Raw genomic sequence first — 21569 nt, 5'->3', positions numbered from 1 at the left:
GGAGGTGGAGGTGATGGAGGAGGAGGTGCTGGAGGTGGAGGTGATGGAGGTGGAGGTGGAGGTGGTGAAGGAAGAGGTGATGGAGGAGGAGGTGCTGGAGGTGGAGATGATGGAGGTGGAGGTGGTGCAGGAAGAGGTGATGGAGGAGGAGGTGGAGGTGCTGGAGATTGTGGTGGAGGAGGAGGTGCTGGAGTTGGAGGTGATATGGAGGGTGTGAAGGGATAGGACTGACATTGGTGGTGCAGGAGTGATGGTGGAGGAGAGGACAGAGGTGGAGGCCGCATTGGAGGCTGGTGGAGGTCGCGTGGCAGAGGTGGCAATGGTGGGCCCTGGCAGCATGAGGCTGGTGGTTGGTACCAGGGCCAAGTCCAGGGCTTCACCCCCGTCCCCACTCTGAGCCCCGTCAGTCCTTCTCTCCAAGCCTCAGTTTTCACTTCTGCACAAGGGGTCCATAACCACCATGGACTCTGGGGTTGGCACAGGGGTGGTCTTTAGGACTAGCGTGGGGGTGAACCTGATATCGGGTGGGGTGCTGGCGGGGGTCAGGTGGCGATGGTGATGGGTAGGGGACGCACGGAGGGGGCGTCCAAGAGGCCCCCCTACTCCAACTCACACCTCTGTCGGCGGCCGTGGGGGATGGGAGCGATGACAAAGCTGCTCGCGGTAAACAACTCCGACTGGATCGATCTGGGCTGTGAGGAGCTGTAATTAGATTGAACGCCGGGAAGGGGGGCAGCAGAGCCTCTTTTTGCTGCGATCGACAAAACGAGAAGTTTTTTCAGACTCTGCCTGGCCCGGCCCCTCCCCCAGCCTCTGCCTCTGGGGTCCCCATTAAGCACCAGATTGAAGCCTGGGAGGTGGGGTGGGAAAGGGACTGTATGCATCCTACCTCCCTCCCCCATCTAGGCCAGTGGACTCTGTTTTCTGGGCTGCCCTATTGGGACTGGCTGGGCAAGCTTGAGGGTGGCTCACATTCTCTGAGTAAATTAGGAGAAAACCTCTTGCCTTGTAGAATTATTGTAAGGATTGAGGCTGGGTACTGTGATTCACGCCTGTAACCCCAGCACTTTGGGAAGCCGAAGCTAGAGGATTGTTTGAACCCAGGAGTTAGAGACCAGCCTGGACAACATAGTGAGACCACATTTCTACAAACAAACAAAAAAAACATATATATATGTTTGTGTATTTTTTTGTTTTTTGTTTTTTTTTAAATTAGCCCGATGTGGTGGTGTGCACCCATGGTCCCACCTACTTGGGAGGCTGAGGTGGAAGGATTGCTTGAGCCCAGGAGTTCAAGGCTGCAGTGAGTCGTGATTGTACCACTGCACTCCAGCCTGGGCGACAGAGCAAGACCCTGTCTCAAAACAAAACAAGAATTATTGTTAAGAATTGAGTGACCAGATACATGTAAAGCTGTTGACACAAACATCTTGTGAGCTTTCTGAGGAGCATTTGTATTTCTGTCCCTACTGTAAATGTAGGATAAATTTGTGAGTAAATTGCTAACGGAATGAATGAATGAGTGAGTGAATGAACATTACAACAGGTGAGCGAGAAGGGCCTCCCTTGGAATTTCAAGGCCCCAGTTGAGTTTTGACTCAGCTTTCCCTTTGAAAGAATGGAGGACTGGGTCCTCTCCTATAATCCTCACAGGGTGGCCGAGTGCCAAAGAGGTGAGAGGTGAATTCAGTTTTTTTGCATTTCCTTCCATGTTTCTTTATGCAGATAAAATATAAACATAGGTTCTTGTCTCTCTTTTCACACATAAAAGTCTCCCTGGTACACCGTTCACCCTTCAGGTTTTCCTTTGCCATCTTTCCAGATTCATACCCATACCCTCCCTCTCTGTCAGTCTCTCAATATAATTACAAATACAGTCTGTTGCCTAAATTAACATTTAGTAATTAACATTGTTATGCTTTTGGCAAACATTGTCCACAGCTGAGCCATGTAGAGTACTAGGACTGCATTTCCTTTCCTGTACAACTCTTTGGTTTTCCAGGAGTTGATAGCTGCCAAACAAAAATTCTTCCCATGCTCCCCAACAAAATTTAAAACCAACTCAATAGGACTTTCCACACATATTAGGTCATCTCTGATCTGGGTGGGGCTGCCCTCCATACCCTGGGTCCTTTTGTCTAGCTGTCTTCCAGGGTCCTCCTCGTCCTCATTTGGAGGACCCCTTTTCTCTTTCAGCTAGGTTGGATCACATTTTCTGAATCCCACACCATCCTTTTTTGATTTACCTCCTCGTTTGAATGGAACACATCCTCCAGTAGCTTTCTGAGAAAGGGTATGTGGGAAGTCAAGTTTTGGAGTCCTCGAACATCTGATTATATCTTTATTGCACCTTTATGTTTGGTCTTTTGGTATTTAGCAATTCTAGCTGAAAATAACTTTTCCTTGGAATTTTGAAAGCCTTGCTCCGTTGTCTGCTAGTTTTTGCACACCCAAAGCTGCTTGGATTCTTGATCCTTCGCACGACATCTGGCTTTCCTCTAGACGCTTTTTAGGATTTTCTCTTTATTCTTGGTGCTCTGAAATTTCACAATGAGCCTTGACTGTCTTTTTCATTCATCAAGCTGGGGACTTGATGTCCCACCCCTAGTTTTTTAGAGCTGGGGTCTCGCTCTGTCATCCAGGCTGGAGTGCAGTATCATGATCATAACTCACTGCAGCCTTGACCTCCTGGGCTCAAATGATCCTCCTACCTCAGCATCCTGAATAACTGGGACCACAGGTGTGAGTCACCATGCCTGGCTAATTTTAAATTTTTTGTAGCAATGGGGTCTTGCTATATTGTCCAAGCTGCTCTCAACCTCTTGGGCTCAAGTGATCCTCCCACCTCGGCTTCCCAAAGTGCTGGGATTAGAGGCATGAGCCACTTCATCCAGCCTATTTATTTATTTATTTATTTATTTATTTATTTATTTATTTTTGAGATGGAGTCTTGCTCTGTGCCCAGGCTGGAGTGAGTGGTGTGATCTCGGTTCACACCTCTGCTTACTGGGTTCAAGCGACTCTCCTGCCTCAGCCTCCCCAGTAGCTGGGATTACAAGCGTCTACCACCAAACTCAGCTAATTTTTTTTTAATTTTTTGTAGGGACAGGGTTTCATCATGTTGGCCAGGCTGGTCTCGAACTCCTGACCTCAAGTGATCCACCTACCTCAGCCTCCCAAAGTGCTGGGATTACAGGAATGAGCCACCATGCCCGGTGGGCCTATTTATTTTTAAAAATTATTTTAAGAGAGTCTTACTCTGTCACCCAGGCTGGAGTGCAGTGGTGAGACCATGGTCACTGTACCCTTGAACCCCCAGCCTCAAGTGATCCTCCTGCCTCAGCCTCCCAAAATGCTGAGATTACAGGCATGAGCCACTGCACCTGACCACCTTTAAACTGGAAACTCATCTTTCAACACTAGTTGTCTTTTCATTATTTGATCATCTCTTCCTCTATTTTTGAACTGTCTCTTGATCAGGTGACAACCCTGCTTCATCTTAATTCATCCTCTAACTTTTTATTCTCTTTCATTTCCCATCTTTGCAGCTGCTTGTGTTCCATTTTCTGGGATATCTGCTTAACTCTTTTTTTTTTTTTTTTTTTTTTTGAGATGGAGTTTCGCTCGTTGCCCAGGCTGAAGTGCAAAGGCACGATCTTGGCTCACCACAACCTCTGCCTCCCAGGTTCAAGCAATTCTCTTGCCTCAGCCTCCCGAGTAGCTGGGATTACAGGCATGCACCACCATGCCCAGCTAATTTTTTTTTTTTTTTTTTTAGAGACAGGGTTTCACCGTGTTAGCCAGGATGGTCTCGATCTCCTGACCTTGGGATCCGCCTGCCTCAGCCTCCCAAAGTGCTGGGATTACAGGTGTGAGCCACTGCGCCCGGCCGATATCTGCTTAACTTTATCTTCCAGCCTTTACATGGAATTATTTTACTCTGGCTGTTATAGATTCACAGTTCAAGAGCATTTCCTCACTCTCTAATGGCCGCTTTTACTTAACAGCATGCTGTACTTGTTTCATGGATATGATATTTTTTCTCTTACCCCTCTGGGAATATTAATTATAGCTTTGCCCGCCTTGTCGGTTCCTTCTGAGTTTATTCCTCCCCCACCAAACCATTTTTCTCCATTGTTGTCCCCCCCCCTCCCTCCCTCTCTCTCTCCCTCTCTTTTTCATGTTAGACGCTTTCCTAAAATGTGCAGTAACCCACAGGCATCACTTGCATTTAATCGTAAAACCTGAAACCGCAGTTAGAAGCCCCACACATTCCAGGTCACAGGGAGTGAAGTGTGTGTCAGCTCACACCCTAGACGGGTGAACCTGTTGTCCCCGAGACATGAGTCACGGCAGAGGGAACATTCATTTATTTCTGTGGACGTGTATGGACATTGATCTAGCATGTCATGTTCCAGGCTGTTCTGCAACCGAAAGAAAAGCTCTCTGTGCCATCCCAGTAGGCCACCACGGCTGGCACAGAGAAGAGACTGGGAGCAGAGACCCACTAGTACAACCTGCACCACCGGCCACTTCTGGGGGTCACAGAGTAGCTGGAACTCCGGGATGGAGACAAGGGCAGGACAGCCTCTCCAGCACTATAGTCCCAGTCTGGATGCAGGAGAGAAATTGAGATTCTGATGGAGTTTCAAGCTGATGCCACAAATGAGCCCATCTGACTTGTGGCCCAGCTCCTAGGTGGGGAAGCCTGTGTTTTGTACCCACTGACACCCACTGCATTGACGGGAGGGGTCCACTTTGCTGCTGGAGCAGGAAAAGCAGGACTCGGCTTCAGCCCTGCTGCATCACCCCGTGCCTTTGCTTTTCTCCCCTTTGCAAGTGTCTGGTCTGCAGGCCATGGGGCAGCCTCCTTCAGCCCTCTCCCCGATCTGTGCGGGCTGACCAAGAGGAAGGGTGACCTGCTCATCTGGGTGAGGAAGAGGTGGTCCCTGCACTCTCCCCTCCTCCTCCAAAGTCTTCTTCCTTAGATGTTCTGTGCTCCAGAGGGTTCACTGGATGCTCGAGGGAGGCCAAGTCTGGGTGGTCTCAGCCTGTGGATAAGGACAGGGGCAGGAGGCAGGGCTTCAGATGTCAGAATTGGGCTGTGGACTCACAGGGTCCCTAACGGTATCAGGCCTTACAGGAGTGTCGCTGCTGTTCATTCATAGAGCTTGGTTGTCAGAGTCAGTTGCCATGGCACACACCTGTAATCCCAGTGCTTTGGGAGGCTGAGGCCAGAGGATCACTTGAGGCCAGGAGTTCGAGACCAGGCTGGGCAACATAGCAAGACTTCCCCTCCCAAAAAAAAAGAAAAGAAAGAAAGGAAAGGCCCTGGGTGGCTCATCAATTCTGGGGAAGGCTTCTGGGTTTTGTGATGCACCCCAGGACCTAGTAATTAACCAGTTATTTCACCCAAGTCTCCACTGAGCCACAAACTCACATGTGCAGTTTCCATGTCATTTCCCCAACACCCCCAGGTTGGGGCTGCAGAAAGGAGAAGAGAAAGTTACCAATATCAATTTCTGTGGTCTTTTAGGTCGGGAGCGTTTGAGGGGAGGACGGGGTTTTGCGGGGTATGAGGCTTGGGGGGTGCCTGAGTGGGCTCCATGGAGAAGGGGGCTGGAGGGGGTGGTAGCCGTGCCTGCAGAGGGGCACTCACACTGTGTCCCCTTCTTTGTCCTCCCCCCACCCCCACCGCATCTGCTTTCCCTGCCTGTCCTCGCCTTCCATTCTGTCTCCACCGCCCTCTGGGTGCATCCTGGACTTTCCTGTTGTCTCCCTGTTGACCTTGCTGTTTCCCTGTCTCTGTCTCTGTCTCTGTCTCTGTCTCTGTCTCTGTCTCCGTGCGTCCCTGTGTTCCCGGCTGTCTCCCCCTCCGCCTCTCCCTGCATTCTTGTTGCTTCTGGGCTCTCCCTGGGTCCTTATGTGCATCCGCCTTTCCCCAACGCGTCCCTTCTCGCCTCCTCCTCATCCTCCCGGCGGCGTGCGCCGCCTGCCTCTCCCCGGCCGGCCACACGGCGGCGCTGTGTCCCGCTCGCCCGCCCGCCCGCAGCCTGCAAGCGCAAGGAACAGGAGCAGCAGAAGGAGCGCGCGCTGCAGCCCAAGAAGCAGCGCCTGGTGTTCACCGACCTGCAGCGACGCACGCTGATCGCCATCTTCAAGGAGAATAAGCGGCCGTCCAAGGAGATGCAGGTCACCATCTCGCAGCAGCTCGGCTTGGAGCTCAACACCGTCAGCAACTTCTTCATGAACGCGCGGCGCCGCTGCATGAACCGCTGGGCTGAGGAGCCCAGCACGGCCCCCGGGGGCCCCGCCGGCGCCACGGCCACTTTCTCCAAGGCCTGAGGCGCCCCGGCCCCGCGCCCTCCCTGCCTCCACGGCCTGGGCGCTGTGCCCCCACGTCTCCTCCCCTCATCCTGCCGGCCCGGAGACCCGCCCCCAGGGGGGCACCTGGAGGGGGTGCTATCCGGGCCCCCTAGACCCGGGGAGGGGGAAGCAGCACACCCCCCAGCCCAAGTGCACAAAAAGGGCCCCCCTCCTCCCTCCATGCCCACTCCCTCCAGGCCAAAGGAAGCCCTCCACCCCCCTGGAGGGAGGGAGTGACAGAAAGGGGTTTCCCAGCCCCCTCTCCATTCAGGACGCCCAGAGGGCCTCCAGAAAAACCGGGGCTCACTGTGTTGTCCCCTAAAGCGGGTCAAGAAGCACATACTAGAAATATAAACCGGGTATTTAAAAAAGGAATTTTAAAGAATAACCCCTCCTCCGTCAGATCCCCTGCCCCACCGAGGGAGGTAGGAGAAACCTTCCTTCCTCCCCACCCGCCCCGGCCCCCTCCCCAGAGACCTCAGCCTTTTCCAAAGTCGCCAAAAACCCACATCAAGCCGGATCCTTACGGCCCCCCACCCTCCCCAAAACCAACCCCACCCGCTGGCAGGACGGCCGCTGCGGCCGAGAACTGAGCTGCCCCTCTCAGCGGCCAGGATTCCTCGTGCCAAGAATCGCCTGCCTTAAAGTCTGGGGAGGGGCCTGCGGCGGGCGCCCAGCACCCACGGGCGAGCACCCTTCCCACCCCATCCCAGGCCGCAGAGGACGGGGGGCTCCCACATGCGGGTAAATTCCAGACGCCCCCGCCCCGCCCCGTCTGTTGAGTTCACTTTACCTTTAGGCACCTTCGTGGAGCGCAGGGAAGGACGCAGCTCCGGACACGGGAGACCACGCCCAGGCTCCCAGGAGAAGGGGACCCGGACGGAGAAGGCGCCGCTGGGGCCGCCCGGAGGAGCCCCTCTGCACGGGCCCGACGAGACGCTTCCTGCGTGGAAGCGTGGAACCTTCTGGAATTCACCGCCCCCCTTTCCGCCCGCGTCGGGGGCTGAACTGGGCTTGCAGGGGGCAGCGGGGTTGAACCTGGTGTTGGTTTCCACTCTCGCCAGAGAGAGAAGACGCCGAAGAAGGTGGAATCCGCTTGCTCCATTTTTTGCCAAAAAAATTTACAAATGGGAAGGGTCGGAAATGAAGATGAGCGCCCCCCGCCACCCCGCGCCCTCCCCCGCTCCTCTCATCTGGTCTGGGTGACCTCCGAAGCTGGCCGGCCGCGGGATCCCAGGAGCCCGCCTCCTCCGGGGGTTCAAGATCCGAGGCCGGAAGGAACCCCCTCCCTGAAATCCCCCCACCCATCGGCTGCCTCCCAGGGAGGAGGCGGCCCGCCCACCTCCCTTGAAAATGCAAAAGACATTTCTAGTGAAATGCCCCTCCCCTCCCCCAGGTAAAGGCTACCTCACTCAAGCTCATGTCTGTGATTGGAAAATCACGCCTGATACCAAAGATTTCTCCCAAGGATTTGTGCTGGATGACAGGATTCCCTGGCCTGGGACCCGGCTCGGGGCCCCGCCTGCCGGGTGCCACCCCTTCCCGAACCTGAGAGCGAAAGAGAGAGAGAGAGAGAAAGAGAGAGAGAGAGAGACCGGGAGAGAGGGAGGGAGAGGATCGTGAGGTCGATGAGTGCCTTCTTCTTGAACCAAACACGTGTATGGAGTGTTCTCTTGTCCTTATCGACTTGCTCTGCTCCCAGCTTTCCAAGCGACCGGATCTTAGTGATGCTTCTAGAACATTTGGGTGTTGGGGGGTTCCTAATAGAAGAAAGGGTCCCCATTCCTGCTCAGCACCTCACCTCTCCCCGCCCCCCAGACACACATGCAGACACACACATGCAGACAACACACAGACACACACATGCAGGCACTCACATGCAGACACATGCACACACACACGCGCACACACCCGCAAAGACACGCAGGCACACAGGCACACATGCAGAGACACTCATGCAGGCGCACACACGCAGACACACACATGCAGATACACATGCACACACACTGGCTCCTGTTTTTCTGTGGTGTCACTGGGTGCCAGCAACTCAGTATCTCCCACCTCCCACTAAAACCTGGGCCTCAATTTCTCTCCTGTCCTCACCCCTAAGTTCCTGATGGATGAACCTAAGCTGTCCTGTCCACTCCAGGCCGGACTGACGTAACCTATGGGCCCAGCAGGTCCGGGGCCCACGTTTTAATTTCTTCTTAAAAAGTTTTAGGTCTTGCCGGGCGCGGTGGCTCACGCCTGTAATCCCAGCATTTTGGGAGGCCGAGGCGGGTGGATCACAAGGTCAGCAGTTCGAGACCAGCCTGACCAACACGGTGAAACCCTGTCTCTACTAAAAATACAAAAAAATTAGCTGGGCGTGGTGGCGGGCACCTGTAATCCCAGCTACTTGGGAGGCTGAGGCAGGAGAATCTCTTGCAACTGGAAGGCAGAGATTGCAGTGAGCCGAGATTGTGCCACTACACTCTAGCCTGGGCAACGAGAGCAAAACTCCATCTCAAAAAAAAAAAAGCTTTAGGTCCAAGAAGATGCAGCCTATTCAACATACCACATTATTTGTCTTTATACCGAGGTAGGCGATAGATATACAATGTTTTAAATTTCTTTTTTAGAAACAGGGTTTTGCTCTGTTACCCAGGCTGGAGTGCAGTGGTGCAATCGTAGCTCACTGCAGCCTCGACCACCTGGGCTCAAGTGATCCTCCTGCCTCAGCCTCCCAGTAGCTGGGGCCACAAGCACGCACCACCATGCCCAGTTAATTTTTTAAGGGATTTCTTGTAGAGATGGGGTCTCGCTATGTTGCCCAGGCTGGTCTCGAACTCCTGGCCCCAAAGGGTCCTCCTGCCTCGGCCTCCAAAAGTGCTAGGATTACAAGTAGATAGATATTTAGTGGAGGAAGAGGCTCTCAAAGGCAATAAAATTCTTCTGATCCAAGAGAATCACGCTGCAGCCCTGGGCCAGTGAGCTTCTTAGAAAATCAATGCCTGGGCCTCAGGCACGGGCCTGCGGGGAGCTGGGTCTCCTAGATGCCCTCTGCTTGGCCTTCAAGGCCCCAAGGGTAAGACGCTAGGGGGCCTCCGGTTTTGTCCCCTGCTGGAAATTTAGGACTTGGCTTGGGATCGTTCTGGTTGTGGAACGTTTTAGCTATGCTGAACTGTGGTCAGATCGGGTCAAGCCTCTTGGTCACAGAAGTGGCCCAGCAGCACTTTGGGAGGCTGAGACAGGAGGATTGCTTGAGGCTAGGAGTTTGGGACCAGCCTGGGCAACACAGCAAGACCCCACCTCTACAAAAAAAATAAAGTGGCCCAGGACTCCTAGGTCCTTTTCAGATATCTTCATATCTCTCTCTCTCTCTCTCTCACATACACACACACACACACACACACACACACACACACACCTGTTTCCGGACCCCACCCCAAACTTGGCCAGACCCCCACAGAAGGCTCTATCCCCAACCTGCCCCTCCTGCCCCTCGGGCCCTCTCCTGCCGCCCCTCCATGCCCACTTGGCTGTCACATACCAAAGAGCATCCGTTAGGCCGAGCGCGGTAGCTCACGCTTGTAATCCCAGCACTTTGGGAGGCCGAGGCGGGCGGATCACGAGGTCAGGAGATCGAGACCACGGTGAAACCCCGTCTCTACTAAAAATACAAAAAATTAGCCGGGCGTGGTGGCGGGCGCCTGTAGTCCCAGCTACTCGGAGAGGCTGAGGCAGGAGAAAGGAGTGAACCCGGGAGGCGGAGGTTGCAGTGAGCCGAGATCGCGCCACTGCACTCCAGCCTGGGCGACAGAGCGAGACTCCCTCACACAAAAAAAAAAAAAAAAAACAAAGAGCATCCGTTCTCCATGCAGGGAACAACACCTCCAGCACAATTCCTTCGAGCCTTTGACAATTTTCTCTGAAATACCTCAAAATATTTAATGTATAGTTTATGTGATTAAAAAAAATCCTTAGCTAGTTTTTGGAATACGTGACTTGAAGCTTTATACCGTTAAATTATAATTCTGCAGACGATGGCATGTCGTTTCTTTGACGAGTTCCGTGGGAGACGCATTGAATGTCAGGGCTGGAGACCAGAGGGAAAGTCAGAGGCAGCGTGATCGCGAGAGAGACTGCGGCAGAAAGGACCAGTGGCGTTTACAGATTTCTTATTTAAACGAGTCCTTTGGAAAGACAGGGAGAGAGAGAGAGCAAGAGAGAGAGAGGGAGAGAGAAAGGGAGAGAGAGAGGCAGAGGTATACTTTTCTGTTCTCTGGCTTGTTCTGTTTCTTGTTTTCTGGAGTCATGTCTTATAAGAGTATTTATTATTCTCTGTGTTATGTGTTCAAATGTAATTTAAGAAAAAAAAGGAAGAAAAATGCAAAAAAAAAAGACAAAATGGAATTTGAGTTGGTGCATGACTAATGTACTCTTTCTTGACGCTAATTGTAATAAAGTGGTCGGGGTGGGGGGCGGGGGGCGTGGCCCGGTTCCGTGTCTCATCTGTGTGTCTGGTGCCTGACTGGTGCTGTTCGGTGGTTTTTCGTTACTGTTTCTTTCCTCCTTTCTAAGGAACTGTGTACAGCCAGGACAGGCGGATGGGGCCCCAGGTAGAGGGGGTGGGAGCAGAGCCTCAGTACCCGGGTCTCCTCCACCTCCCAGCCCCGAGATGCCACCTGCCTGCCCCAGCCAGGCGGAAGCCATCGAGCGCCCCCCGCCCAGTTCCCGGTTCTTGGGGGAGCTCCGGTGTCATCGACATCTTAGACCACCCCAACCCCCCATCACCCGGTTGGTTTCACTTTAGCATGAACTCCCAAGTGTCTTGTTCAGAGGAGAGAGACAATCAGCCTATTCTTGTCTTGTCGCCCAGGGTGGTGGGGGACAGGGGTGCGCCCCAACTTCCTGAGATCTGAAGGACCCTCCTGAGGGCCCCAACAGCAGGCACCAGCACCCCCCCACCTCCACCCAGATAGCCTCGGCCTCCCTCCCTGGGCTGGGCATGAGTCCGCCTGTCTGTCTAGCCCAGGAGGCAGGGGGCGTACGCCTGCAGAGACCCCTCCCTCCCAGCCCACTTTGGGAGCCTAGAGAACAGAGGACTCCCCAAAATCATCAAAGGGGACTCTGGGACAATGTCCTCTGCCTCTGACTCCTCTTGTGCCATGAGGCCATGTCCCTGAGCCATCCCCAGATAGCCCCTGGAGGTGGAAAGGGGCACAGATGTGCCGGCTTCGGAACAGAAGCTGGAGGAGAGGGCGGCAGGGGAGAGATGAGAGGGGCCGCTTTCGGGGACAGGCCCCAGTAGGGGGGGCGGGGTAGCTAAACGGGGTGCTTCTCACCCCATAAAGCAGAAAGCCCTGGTCTGGAGGGCTGGGCCTGGGGCTGAGGGCTCAGCCGACCTCAAATCTGAAATGATGACGGGGCCAGGATGCTCCTTGCACCAGCCGGAGCTTGGGCCATTTCACATTCTCTGCCCCAAGTGGTTTAAGCAAAATCAGGCCAGTAGACTCCTGGGGTTCCTCCCAGTGGCCGTGGGACCCCGCAGGGGCTGGTTTTGGTGGAATGAGCTCAGCCGGGGGTGAGGGAAGAGCCAGGAAGCCCTTCGGCCTTGAGTGTTTTGAATAGACTGGAACTGAGGGCTGCTTTCAGGGCAGACACCACTTGGACCCTCCAAAGTCCCCTCCCCTCCAGGGACAGGGGGAGAGAAGCCCTTTTCCACCTTCACCCTCGGGCCACAGGCTTGAAAGTTAAAAAAAAAAAAAAAAAAAATCTCGTCATTGTTAACCATTGCTGTGCTGGGTTTGTTGATTTGTTTTTCTTCAATAAATTATTTTCTAGTCACTCACCTGGGCGTGTGTGTTGGCCGATGGGTCGGGTGCAGATAGGGGGCGGGAATGGAACTCGTCCACCTCGAGGCCGGGGAGGGAGGACCGGAGTGCAGGGAAGACGGACTTTGCTTCCACCCAGCTCGCCCCTCTCTGCTCTGAGTCCCGTCTTCTTCCTGGGCCAGTGGCCTGCTCTGAGCCTCCACCACCCACACAACTCCACCAGCCACACAACTCCACCACCCACAGGGAATGGTTAAGAATCAGAAAGAGGCCAGGTGCGGTGGCTCACGCCTGTAATCCCAGCACTTTGGGAGGCCAAGGCGGGCAGATCATGAGGTCAGGAGATGGAGACCATCCTGGCCAACACGGTGAAACCCCCTCTCTACTAAAAATACAAAAAATTAGCCAGGCTTGGTGGCGGGTGCCTGTAGTCCCAGCTACTCGGGAGACTGAGGCAGGAGAATGCCGTGACCAGGAGGTGGAGCTTGCCGTGAGCCGAGATGGCACCACTGCACTCCAGCCTGGGTGACAGAGTGAGACTCCGACTCAAAAAAAAAAAAAAAAAAAAGTCAGAAAGAAAAGCTTGGCATCTTTGAAAGAAAAGCTTGGCGTCTTTGAGTCAACCAAGCCCCAAGATGCAAACCTTGTCAGGACCTGCTTCTGTGACATCACTGCTCATTGCTTTCTGGGGTCTAAAGTGAACGGAGGCCCCAGTGAATGAAGGTGTTATTTGAATGGGAGAAACCAGGGCTTCCCGATAGAAGAAGCAGCTAGATGGTATCAGAACGGGAATTTATAAACTTTCTTGGGAGGGGCCAGCTGTCAGGCAGTGGGGGAGCCACAGCTTTTAATAAGCAACTTTTGAGAGCAATGAAGCTTTACCCACATTATCTTACCGCAGTATGAAGAAAAGTTTTCCCTGCAAATACCCGGCTGGACCACGAGAGGTCAGTGCTTTGATTTTAAAAACCAGGAAGGAATATTCCATCACAAAAAAAGTGTGGGGAAAGAGTGAGCCTGAATTAGCGCTGGGGTCAGATGGACCCTGGTTTATTAGAAAAAGAAAAGCATGAGAGCCCTTGTCTTTAGAGGAAGGTCCCCTGCATGCTGGTTGACTTGCAGCAGATCTGGCTGGCGCTGCTTCTTCCCCAGGAAAGGACTTCTTCCTGAGGTGCCAATGTGACTCCTCTGGGCTCGAAGATGCCTCTTCATCAGATGGGTCTAGGGATTCAGACGCTGTGTCACTTTTGACCCCTGGTCCCCTCCACAGATGGCAATGACTGCTCCTCTGGGGGCAAGGATGGCTGCTCCTCCCCGGGCACCAGCAGCCACTCCATGGATGATGATGACTGCCTCTCCGCGGGCCAGGGCTCCACCTCCATAGGCTGCTCGCTCGTGGACGTGGACGATTCTTCCAGACTTGGTGGCCGAGTCTCCACCTGAGATTTGTGGGTCTTGTCTGGAAGTGGCGCCGTCCCCTCCTTGGGGGTGTGGGGCTCCTTTTGCCAGCTCTTCCAGAACGGTGTGGAAGGCTTCAAAAATGCTGACTTCTCCTCTGAGGAGTCTGGCTGGCTCTCCAACGTCAGCTGGCCTGAAAGCAATGACTGGCTCCCCAGAAGCTGTGGCTGGCTCTCAGATGATGACGGCTGGCTTTCTCTGTGCAACGGTGGTTTCTCCTGAAGAGACTGTGACCTCTCCTTGGTCAACAGCAACTTCTCAGGAGAAGGCGGCCTCTGCTTGGGTGACAGTGGCCTCTCCTGTACCCTTGGCAATTGCTCTTGGAAAGATCCAGAAAGCCTGTTGGTGCTGGTGAGCACATATTTGGGGAGGGCACGTTGGTTTTCTGAATGAAGAGCGGATTGTCTATCCATAGAAAATGATGAGCTAGGTGTAGGGAGGCGCTGTACTTCCTGGGAGGACACCAGCCCCTGTGGCTGGCACTTCTTCTTCCCTAGGAAGGACTTCTTTCTGAGGTGCCAATGTGACTCCTTTGCGCTCGAAGATGCCTCTTTATCAGATGGGTCTAGGGATTCAGATGCTATGTCACTGCTGACCCCTGGTCCCCTCCGCAGAATTGTGCCCTGAGTGATGAGGTCTGCGTATCCCTCATGGTGAGAGAAAGCATAGCTGGAACGCCGGGCACGAGACTCCCAGTATACATGAGGCAGGGGCTCCACGGTGAAAATGTCCTCACTGGGGCCCTCCTCCACCTTCTCCTCCTGAAAAGCAAAGGGGAGAGCAGGGGAATCAGACTCCTATGCTTGGCTGATGGCTCTCAGGTCCCCCAAGTAGGAGAGGCAGGATTCAAAGCCCTTGACCACTGTTGATTGGCTAGGTTCTTCCCTACCCAAGTTGAGCCAATCAGAGTCCTCAACTCCCAGTGTTGAGTTCTAAGGAGGACTGTAGTCCTTTGTTTTCAAGACCCACTAATTGGCCTTGCCCTGGAAACTAACCCTGGATCAGCCAATCAGAGTTATTCCCTGGGACTTAACTCTGGACCATCCAATCAGAGTCCTTCCCTGGGACTTAACCCTGGCTCAGCCAATCAGAGTCCTTCCCTGAGACAACTCTGGACCAGCCACCAGCTGCCTTGGCTGCTCTTTGGTGGCAAATCCAGGAGAGGTGAGCCTGGGACAGCCAGGTGTCCAGCCTATGCAGTAAAGGTGGCAGGAGCTGGGCAGGGAGAACAGAGATGGCAGGGCAGGTACACCATTCCAGTCAATTCTGGGGGCCATCTCAGCTGCAACCTGCTTTTCCATGCATATTTTGGTTACATGGGCTAGTAAGTCCCCCTCTCTTTTTTTGAGGTGGGGTCTTGCTCTGTTGCCCGGATAGGAGTACAGTGGCAAAAATCGTAGCTCACTGCAGCCTCAACCTCCCAGGCTCAAGCAAGCCACCTGCTTCAGCCTCTCAAAGTTCTGAGATTACAGGTGTGAGCTGCTGCGCCTGGCCTTGAGCACATGTCCTCAAGGTGCATCCACGCTGTGGCCTGTGTCAGAGCCTCACTCCTTCTCACGGCTCAGGCGTGTTTCATCGCACAGATGGAGCATGCTGTGTTGACCCACTCATCTGTCAACGGACTCTTATTTCTAACTTCCTCCTTTTGCCTAAACCATTTCAAGGTTGTTTCCGTCATCTCAACCCCCAAGCCCTAGATCGTTCACGGTAGAATCTGATGGTGTCAGCCAGGCACAGTGTGCCTCATGCCTGAAATCCCAACATGTTATGAGGCCAAGGCAGGAGGATTGCGTGAGCCCAGGAGTTTGAACCAGCCTGGGCACCATAAGGAGACTCCATCTCTAGAAAATAACTACAAAATTAGCTGGGCGTGGTGGTGCATGCTCGTGGTCTCAGCTACTTGGAAGGCTGAGGTGGGAAGATCCTTTGAGCTTGGAAGGTCGAGACTGCAGTGAGCCGAGATTGTGCCACTGCACTCCAGCCTGGGTGACAGCACAAGACCCTTCTCAAAAAGTAAAAATAAATAAATAAATAAAACCTTAAGAGCTGGATGGCATCAGCACTGGAACCTAGGGCGGCCTTTGCGTGCTCTGCTGCGTTGTCTGGGGAGTGAGGTCTCCCTTCTTGGGAAATCGGGCCCTGTGGGCGCTGGGTGCGTGTCCGGGGCTCTGCACCCACCCTTCCCCACAGCCCAGTGTCTTGGAGGGCCGAGAGGGGCCGGGACACCTTGCAGTCCCTACGCCCTGCATGGCTCCCCAACCAGGGTCCTGGAATGTACCGGGTGAGGACCCCGGGCCCAGGCCCACCTCACCTTGGCGCGGAGCTCCTTCAGGGCTGGGAAGATGACTCGGAGGGCCAGGACGGGGACGGTGTTTATGGACACGCTCAGCAGGACCACCAGCAGGACGGAGGGAGAGGACAGCACGCTGAGGTCGGCGTCTGGGGACAGGGCAGGGTCACAGCAGAGCCTGCTCGGAGGCTGCGCCGCCTTCCCTGCCCCCTGCTCCGAGGATGCCCCCAGGCTACGGAGCGCCTTGGTGCCTTTGTGCCTGCTTCATAAAGGAGCCCCTTCCCCAGGACACTTTGCCGGACGACTGTCATGAGCAACCTGCAACCTCTTCCATCGGGGCACCCCCTGCACCACGACCACCCGTCCCACTTCCCCATGGAGGCTCACACAGAAACGGGAAGGTCTTGGGGGATACTCTGAAGAGCCAGAAGCTCTGGGTGGTGGTAGTCATGACAGCGTAGAAACCAAGGCTGAGGAGGATGGTCGCCACGCACAGGGCGGTCCAGTACCTGATGATAAGAATGACCTGGACAGGCAGCGTGGGGTCAATCCGTGGCCCAGCAGGGCGTGCACCAGGACACCAGCCCCTGGGGTCCAGGAAGGGCACCTGGCAATGCCCCCAAAGCAGGGGTCCCCAGGGGAGGAGGCCTCCACAGGCCATGTCCAAGGCCCCGGGGAGGTGAGGACCTTGCCCACCTCCATGGTGATGGACAGCAGGCAGGACAGGGCCACCACGACCGCAAAGGACTGGTGGTCGCTGAAGCTGGCGGGTCCCGCCGTGTCGCGGCTGATCCACAGCGTCATGAAGAAGTTGACCAGAGAGGTGGTCACGCCGTGGGCAATGGCTTGGACGAAGACCCAGTAGTTGAAGAGCTCGTCCTTCTGCCCTGCCACGTACAGCTCCGGCTTCTCCAGGCTCTGCTCTGCGCTCACGTCCTTGGGGCAAGGGGAAGCTCTTGGGATCAGGTGGGGGGCAGGGGACCCCCACCAGAGATCAGGACCTCCTCAGGCAGGTCAGTAGGGTGGCCACTCTCTGTGTGTGGCTCTTTAAGTGAATTAAAGTAAGGCCAGGCACGGTGGCACATGCCTGTCATCTCAGTACTTTAGGAGGTCAAGGTGGGAGGATCGCTTAAGGCCAGGAGTTTGAGACCAGCCTGGACAACACAGTGAGACCCCCCCATCTCTAAAAAAAACCTTTTAAAGTAGCCTGGTGTGGTGGTGGCACCCGTAATCCCATCTACTTGGGAGGCTGAGGCAGGAGGATCATTTGAGCTCAGGAGTGGAGGCTGCAGTGAGCTGTGACCGCACCACTGCACTCCAGCCTGGGTGAGAGAATGGGACCTTGTCTACAGCATAAAATAAAATGAAATGGAAAGAGCTCTGGAGGTTGGTCCCTTGGCCACACGAATGCACTAGGTGCTGCTGAGCTGTGCGCATGAGTCTGGCTGAGACAGGGCAGTTTACGTGATTTGTATTCCACCACGGTTAAAGATGCCAGCAAGGCCGGGCACGGTGGCTCACGCCTGTAATCCCAGCACTTGGGGAAATGAGGTGGGAGGATCACCTGAGGTCAGGAGTTCAAGACCAGCCTGGCCAACATGGTGAAATCCTGTCTCTACTAAAAATAAAAAAATTAGTCGGGCACAGTGGTGCACGCCTGTAATCCCAGCTACTCAGGAGGCTGAGGCAGAAGAATCGCTTGAACCCCGGAGGCAGAGGTTGCAGTGAGCTGAGATCGTGCCACTGCACTCCAGCCTGGGCGACAGAGCGAGACCCTGTCTCAAAAAAAAAAAAAAAAGATTCTAGCAAACATGAAACAAGATGTAAAATCCGGTCCCTGGGTCACGCAAGCCGCAACACAAGCGTTCCTCCCTGGGCACGTGCGGCTGCTGGCTTCTGTGCTGGATTGCATAGCTGTGGGACACTTCCATCACCTGGAACGTTCCACGTGACCCACCCTCCCAACCCCAGATCACGTAGCCAGGGCCTCTTGGAGCTGGGGGATGACAAACCTAGCAGAGTCATCTGCTCTGATCCCCTCTCCCCACTGCACGGATGGGTAGACAGAGGCACGGGGGCTCCAGCACGGGGTGGGGGCTCCCACACACAGGAGGATCTGGATGACCCCAGGATGGGTGTAGACTCCGGTGGGAGAAGGTCAATGGCAGTGGGCAGGGAGAGGTACTGGACTGCACCCCCTGAGCCCCACCCCATGGCCTGAAGGTCTCCCAGGCTCCCCCTCCCTGCCCCAAGGAGCGGAGGAGAGGAGGCGAGGCTGAGCAGAGACCTGGAAGGAGGACCCAGCCTTGCCCTGCTCACCTGCTCAAAGAGCCCAATGTAGAGAACTGGCAGGGTGCTGTACAGGAGGTTGAAAAGAGCCAGGAACCATCCTTCGTACAGGGGCTGAGCCGGGGGAGAAGGGCAAGGAGAACAAGTCAGCCTCCAGGCGCCCAAGGAGCCTGCCAAGCAGGCACCCAGGGAGGGTTCTGGGTGAGGTAGAAAGTCGAGTTACACTCAAGGTTGGGGCTGGGACTGGGGTGGGGTGAGGTGCGGCCTGATAAAGGCGGCAAGATAAAGAGAGGGAGAAAACCATGATCAAATTCCCTCATAATGGCACCTCTGAGTTTTTGTTTTAATTGGATGGCATCAAAAAAGGATACAGGCTGGGCACGGTGGCTCACATCTGTAATCTCAGCACTTTGGAATGCCACGGCGGGCAGATCACTTGAGGCCAGGAGTTCGAGACCAGCCTGGCCAACACAGTGAAACCCCGTCTCTACTAAAAATATAAAAGTTAGCTGGGCGTGGTGGTGGGCGCCTGTAATCCCAGCTACTTGGGAGGCTGAGACAGGAGAATCGCTTGAACCCAGGAGACGGAGGTTGCAGTGAGCCGAGATCACACCATTGCACTCCAGCCTGGGCAACAACAGTGAAACTCTGTCTAAAAAAAAAAAAAAAAAAAAAAAGGCTGGGTGCGATTGCTCATGCCTGTAATCCCAGCACTTTGGGAGGCTGAGGCAGGCAGATCACGAGGTCAGGAGTTCGAGACCAGACTGGCCAACATGGCAAAACCCTGTCTCTACTAAAAATACAAAAATTAGCCAGGCGTGGTGGCGGGTGCCTGTAATCTCAGCCACTAGAGGGGCTGAGGCAGGAGGATCACTTGAACCTGGGAGGCAGAGGTTGCAGTGAGCCAAGATCGTGCCATTGCACTACAGCCTGGGCAACAGGGCAAGACTCTGTCTCAAATGATAATAATAATAATAATAACAGAAACCAAGATATACTAAGGGGTTTCTGTAAAGCTCCCTCTCAAATGCCCAGGTATTAGTGATGGGAGCTCATTCCTTCTCCAAGGCACCTGATTCCCAGCAGTTTCCCTACACACAGGGAATAGCACTGCCCTGGGGCTCTCCTAGTCCTTGTCGGGATACCGCTCAGAGTCTTGAGCAGAGCCCCAGCTCCCACAATCGGATCTTCTCTGGGGTTCAAGGTGTTGTTCGCTCAACTCTCCCAGAAGAGGAGGCCCATGTGCAGTGCCTGCCCTTGCTTGAAAGCTCTGAGTGTGCCGGACATGGTGGCTCACGCTGTAATCCCAGCACTTTGGGAGGCCGAAGTGGGCAGGTCACCTGAGGTCAGGAGATCGAGACCAGCCTGGCCAACACGGTGAAACCCCATCTCTACTAAAAATACAAAAATTAGCCAGGCGTGATGGTGCACACCTGTAATCCCAGCCACTAGGGAGGTGGAGGCAGGAGAATCACTTGAACCTGGGAGGCGGATGCTGTAGTGAGCCAAGATCGTGCCATTGCACTCCAACCTGGGTGACAGAGTGAGACTCTGTCTCAAAACAAAACAAAACAAAACAAATATCCTGGAAGGTGTTGGGTACAGAGCTAGACAGGGACCATTACCTCCCTTCACCTGGACTCTAGGCCTGTACTAACGCAGCCTTGCCATGTGGCCTCAGGCAAGCGCTGTCCACCGAGGATCCCAGGGTTCTCAGTGTGTCCATTGCTGCTCCTGGCAGCTATGGGAGGTGCACGGCATCCCCAGAGGCCCTGGTCATGGGGCAGCCAGGGTGGGGGATGCACCTGCCCGGTGAAGCCGTTGTAGCACGCGAACCAGACCTGCACCATCATGCTGGCCATAGTCTTGTAGAAGGAGTAGCGCAGGAACTTGCAGATCCGTACGTAGGACCAGTGGCCGTGCACCAGCAGGAGGCGCTGCAGGAAGCAGAACTGGCCCAGCACGAAGTCGCTGTTCTGAACTGCCTGCATGCCCTCCTGGCCCGCCAGCCCCACGCCCACGTCCGCGGCTGCGGGGCACAAGCAGCTGGTCAGCACCCCCGCACGCCCCCCATCCCGCCTGCCCCATGCCCCCCCACCATTCTGCCCCTTATCAGCCCCCCAACCTGCTTCAAGTCCCCCCAGTCCCACCGCCGCCCGCATCAGCCACCCCCCACCTGCCCCAGGTCTCTCCAGTACCACCACCGCCTCCATCAGCCCCCACCTGCCCCAGGTCTCTCCAGTACCACCACCGCCTCCATCAGCCGCCCCCCACTCGTCCTAGGCACCCCCAGCCCCGCCGCTGCCACCCACTCTTGATCATGTTGATGTCGTTGGCGCCGTCCCCGATGGCCAGGGTCACCACCTGGTGGTACTTCTTGACCAGGGCCACGATCAGGGCCTTCTGCTTGGGCGTCACGCGGCAGCAGATGACCGCCTGGCACTTGGACGCCAGGTCCACGAAGGCGCGCTCCAGCAGCACCTCGGAGCTACGGCGGGCTCCGGAGTCCTGGGCCGGCGGCGCGGCCAGCGGGAGCCCGAACCTCTGGCACAGCAGGGACAGGCGCCTGGCGTAGAGGAAATCCCTCCTGGACTGGCCGGGCTCCTGCCACGCCTTGTCCATGTTCACGTTCTGCACCAGGGCGCGAGGCTCCTCCCGCAGGGACACCAGCAGCTTGTCCTGGCCGGCGGGGAGGGGGCTGTGCTAGGTGCCGTGGCCTCCAGTCCAGACTGGACCCTGCCGGGCCCTCGGCCTCACCAGCAGCCCCCACCCCAAGCCCGCCGCCCCTCCAGGCCCCTCCCTGGCGCTGAGACCCCGCCGTCCACCCTGAGTGACACTGACCAGGAAATCTCCGTTAATGACCAATGCCAGCTTGACCTGCGACAGGGACTTCTTGGTTAGAAGGTTGTTACTGTTTTCCCAGTAGGTCTCCAGGATGCGGCTGCAGGGCGCAGGGGTCAGCGAGGCAGGGGAGGGGGCGGGCTTCTCCCCACTTTCCCGGGGGCTCCACTGCCCCTCCCACCCCTTCCACTGCCCACTCCCCCACCCCTGCCCCTCCTCCTCCCCCTTTCCCTCTTCCTCCCCTCCCCTTCCCTCCTCCCCTCCCCTGCCCTCCTCCCTTCCCCTTTCCCTCCACTCCCTCTCCCCTGCCATCTCCCTCCACTGCCCCTCCCCTCCCCCTCCACTACCCCTCATCCTTCTCCTCCACTGCCCACTCCCCCACCGCTGCCCTTCCTCCTCCCCTCCCTTTCTCTTTCCCTGTGGCTCCACTGCCCACTCCCCCACCCCTGCCCCTCCCCCTCCCCTCTCCCCATCCCTCCTCCCCTCCCCTTTCCTCCTCCCCTCCCTCT

The 21569-nt window shown here is 55.5% G+C and overlaps 3 protein-coding genes across 9 annotated transcripts in view; 1 reads left to right on the top strand and 2 right to left on the bottom strand.

The window, feature by feature from the left end:
• The first annotated feature begins 683 nt into the window (after nucleotides 1–683).
• ADAT3 (adenosine deaminase tRNA specific 3) overlaps nucleotides 684–21569 on the top strand; it is a 147278-nt gene continuing 126392 nt past the window's right edge. The window contains exon 1 of the mRNA XM_058428251.1: nucleotides 684–694. The gene's annotated coding sequence lies outside the window, so the exon portion shown is untranslated. The remainder of the gene's footprint in view (nucleotides 695–21569) is intronic.
• On the bottom strand, nucleotides 4180–12916 carry LOC116483051 (uncharacterized). Of its 7 annotated transcripts, XM_058428258.1 has the most exons (10): nucleotides 12201–12916; nucleotides 10368–10541; nucleotides 9899–10018; nucleotides 7774–8126; nucleotides 7405–7465; nucleotides 7160–7309; nucleotides 6130–6263; nucleotides 5441–5484; nucleotides 5142–5331; nucleotides 4182–5051 (listed from the first exon to the last, which is right to left on the bottom strand). In XM_058428258.1, exons 3-9 carry the CDS (start codon nucleotides 9906–9908, stop codon nucleotides 5163–5165), a joined length of 921 nt encoding a protein of 306 aa, XP_058284241.1. In that variant the 5' UTR covers nucleotides 9909–10018; nucleotides 10368–10541; nucleotides 12201–12916; the 3' UTR covers nucleotides 4182–5051; nucleotides 5142–5162. The 7 variants fall into 7 exon arrangements, with proteins under 7 accessions (XP_058284236.1, XP_058284241.1, XP_058284235.1 ...); XM_058428253.1 differs by having other exon boundaries at nucleotides 4180–5051; nucleotides 5205–5331; nucleotides 7160–7465; nucleotides 7818–8126; XM_058428252.1 differs by having other exon boundaries at nucleotides 7160–7465; nucleotides 7818–8126.
• The window catches only part of ATP8B3 (ATPase phospholipid transporting 8B3), a 31796-nt gene continuing 23431 nt past the window's right edge, over nucleotides 13205–21569 (bottom strand). The window contains exons 14-21 of the mRNA XM_058428135.1: nucleotides 21061–21160; nucleotides 20532–20898; nucleotides 20025–20248; nucleotides 18250–18333; nucleotides 16627–16866; nucleotides 16318–16456; nucleotides 15952–16079; nucleotides 13205–14401 (exon numbers count right to left, since the gene is read on the bottom strand). Coding sequence (XP_058284118.1) covers nucleotides 13424–14401; nucleotides 15952–16079; nucleotides 16318–16456; nucleotides 16627–16866; nucleotides 18250–18333; nucleotides 20025–20248; nucleotides 20532–20898; nucleotides 21061–21160 — 2260 coding nt within the window. The 3' untranslated portion in view covers nucleotides 13205–13423. The remainder of the gene's footprint in view (nucleotides 14402–15951; nucleotides 16080–16317; nucleotides 16457–16626; nucleotides 16867–18249; nucleotides 18334–20024; nucleotides 20249–20531; nucleotides 20899–21060; nucleotides 21161–21569) is intronic.

Source organism: Hylobates moloch, unplaced genomic scaffold (assembly GCF_009828535.3).
Source record: "Hylobates moloch isolate HMO894 unplaced genomic scaffold, HMol_V3 SCAFFOLD_15, whole genome shotgun sequence".
Lineage (NCBI taxonomy): Eukaryota > Metazoa > Chordata > Mammalia > Primates > Hylobatidae > Hylobates > Hylobates moloch.
The sequence above is the reverse complement of the archived record's forward strand: the minus strand, read 5'-3'. Positions and strand labels throughout refer to the sequence as shown.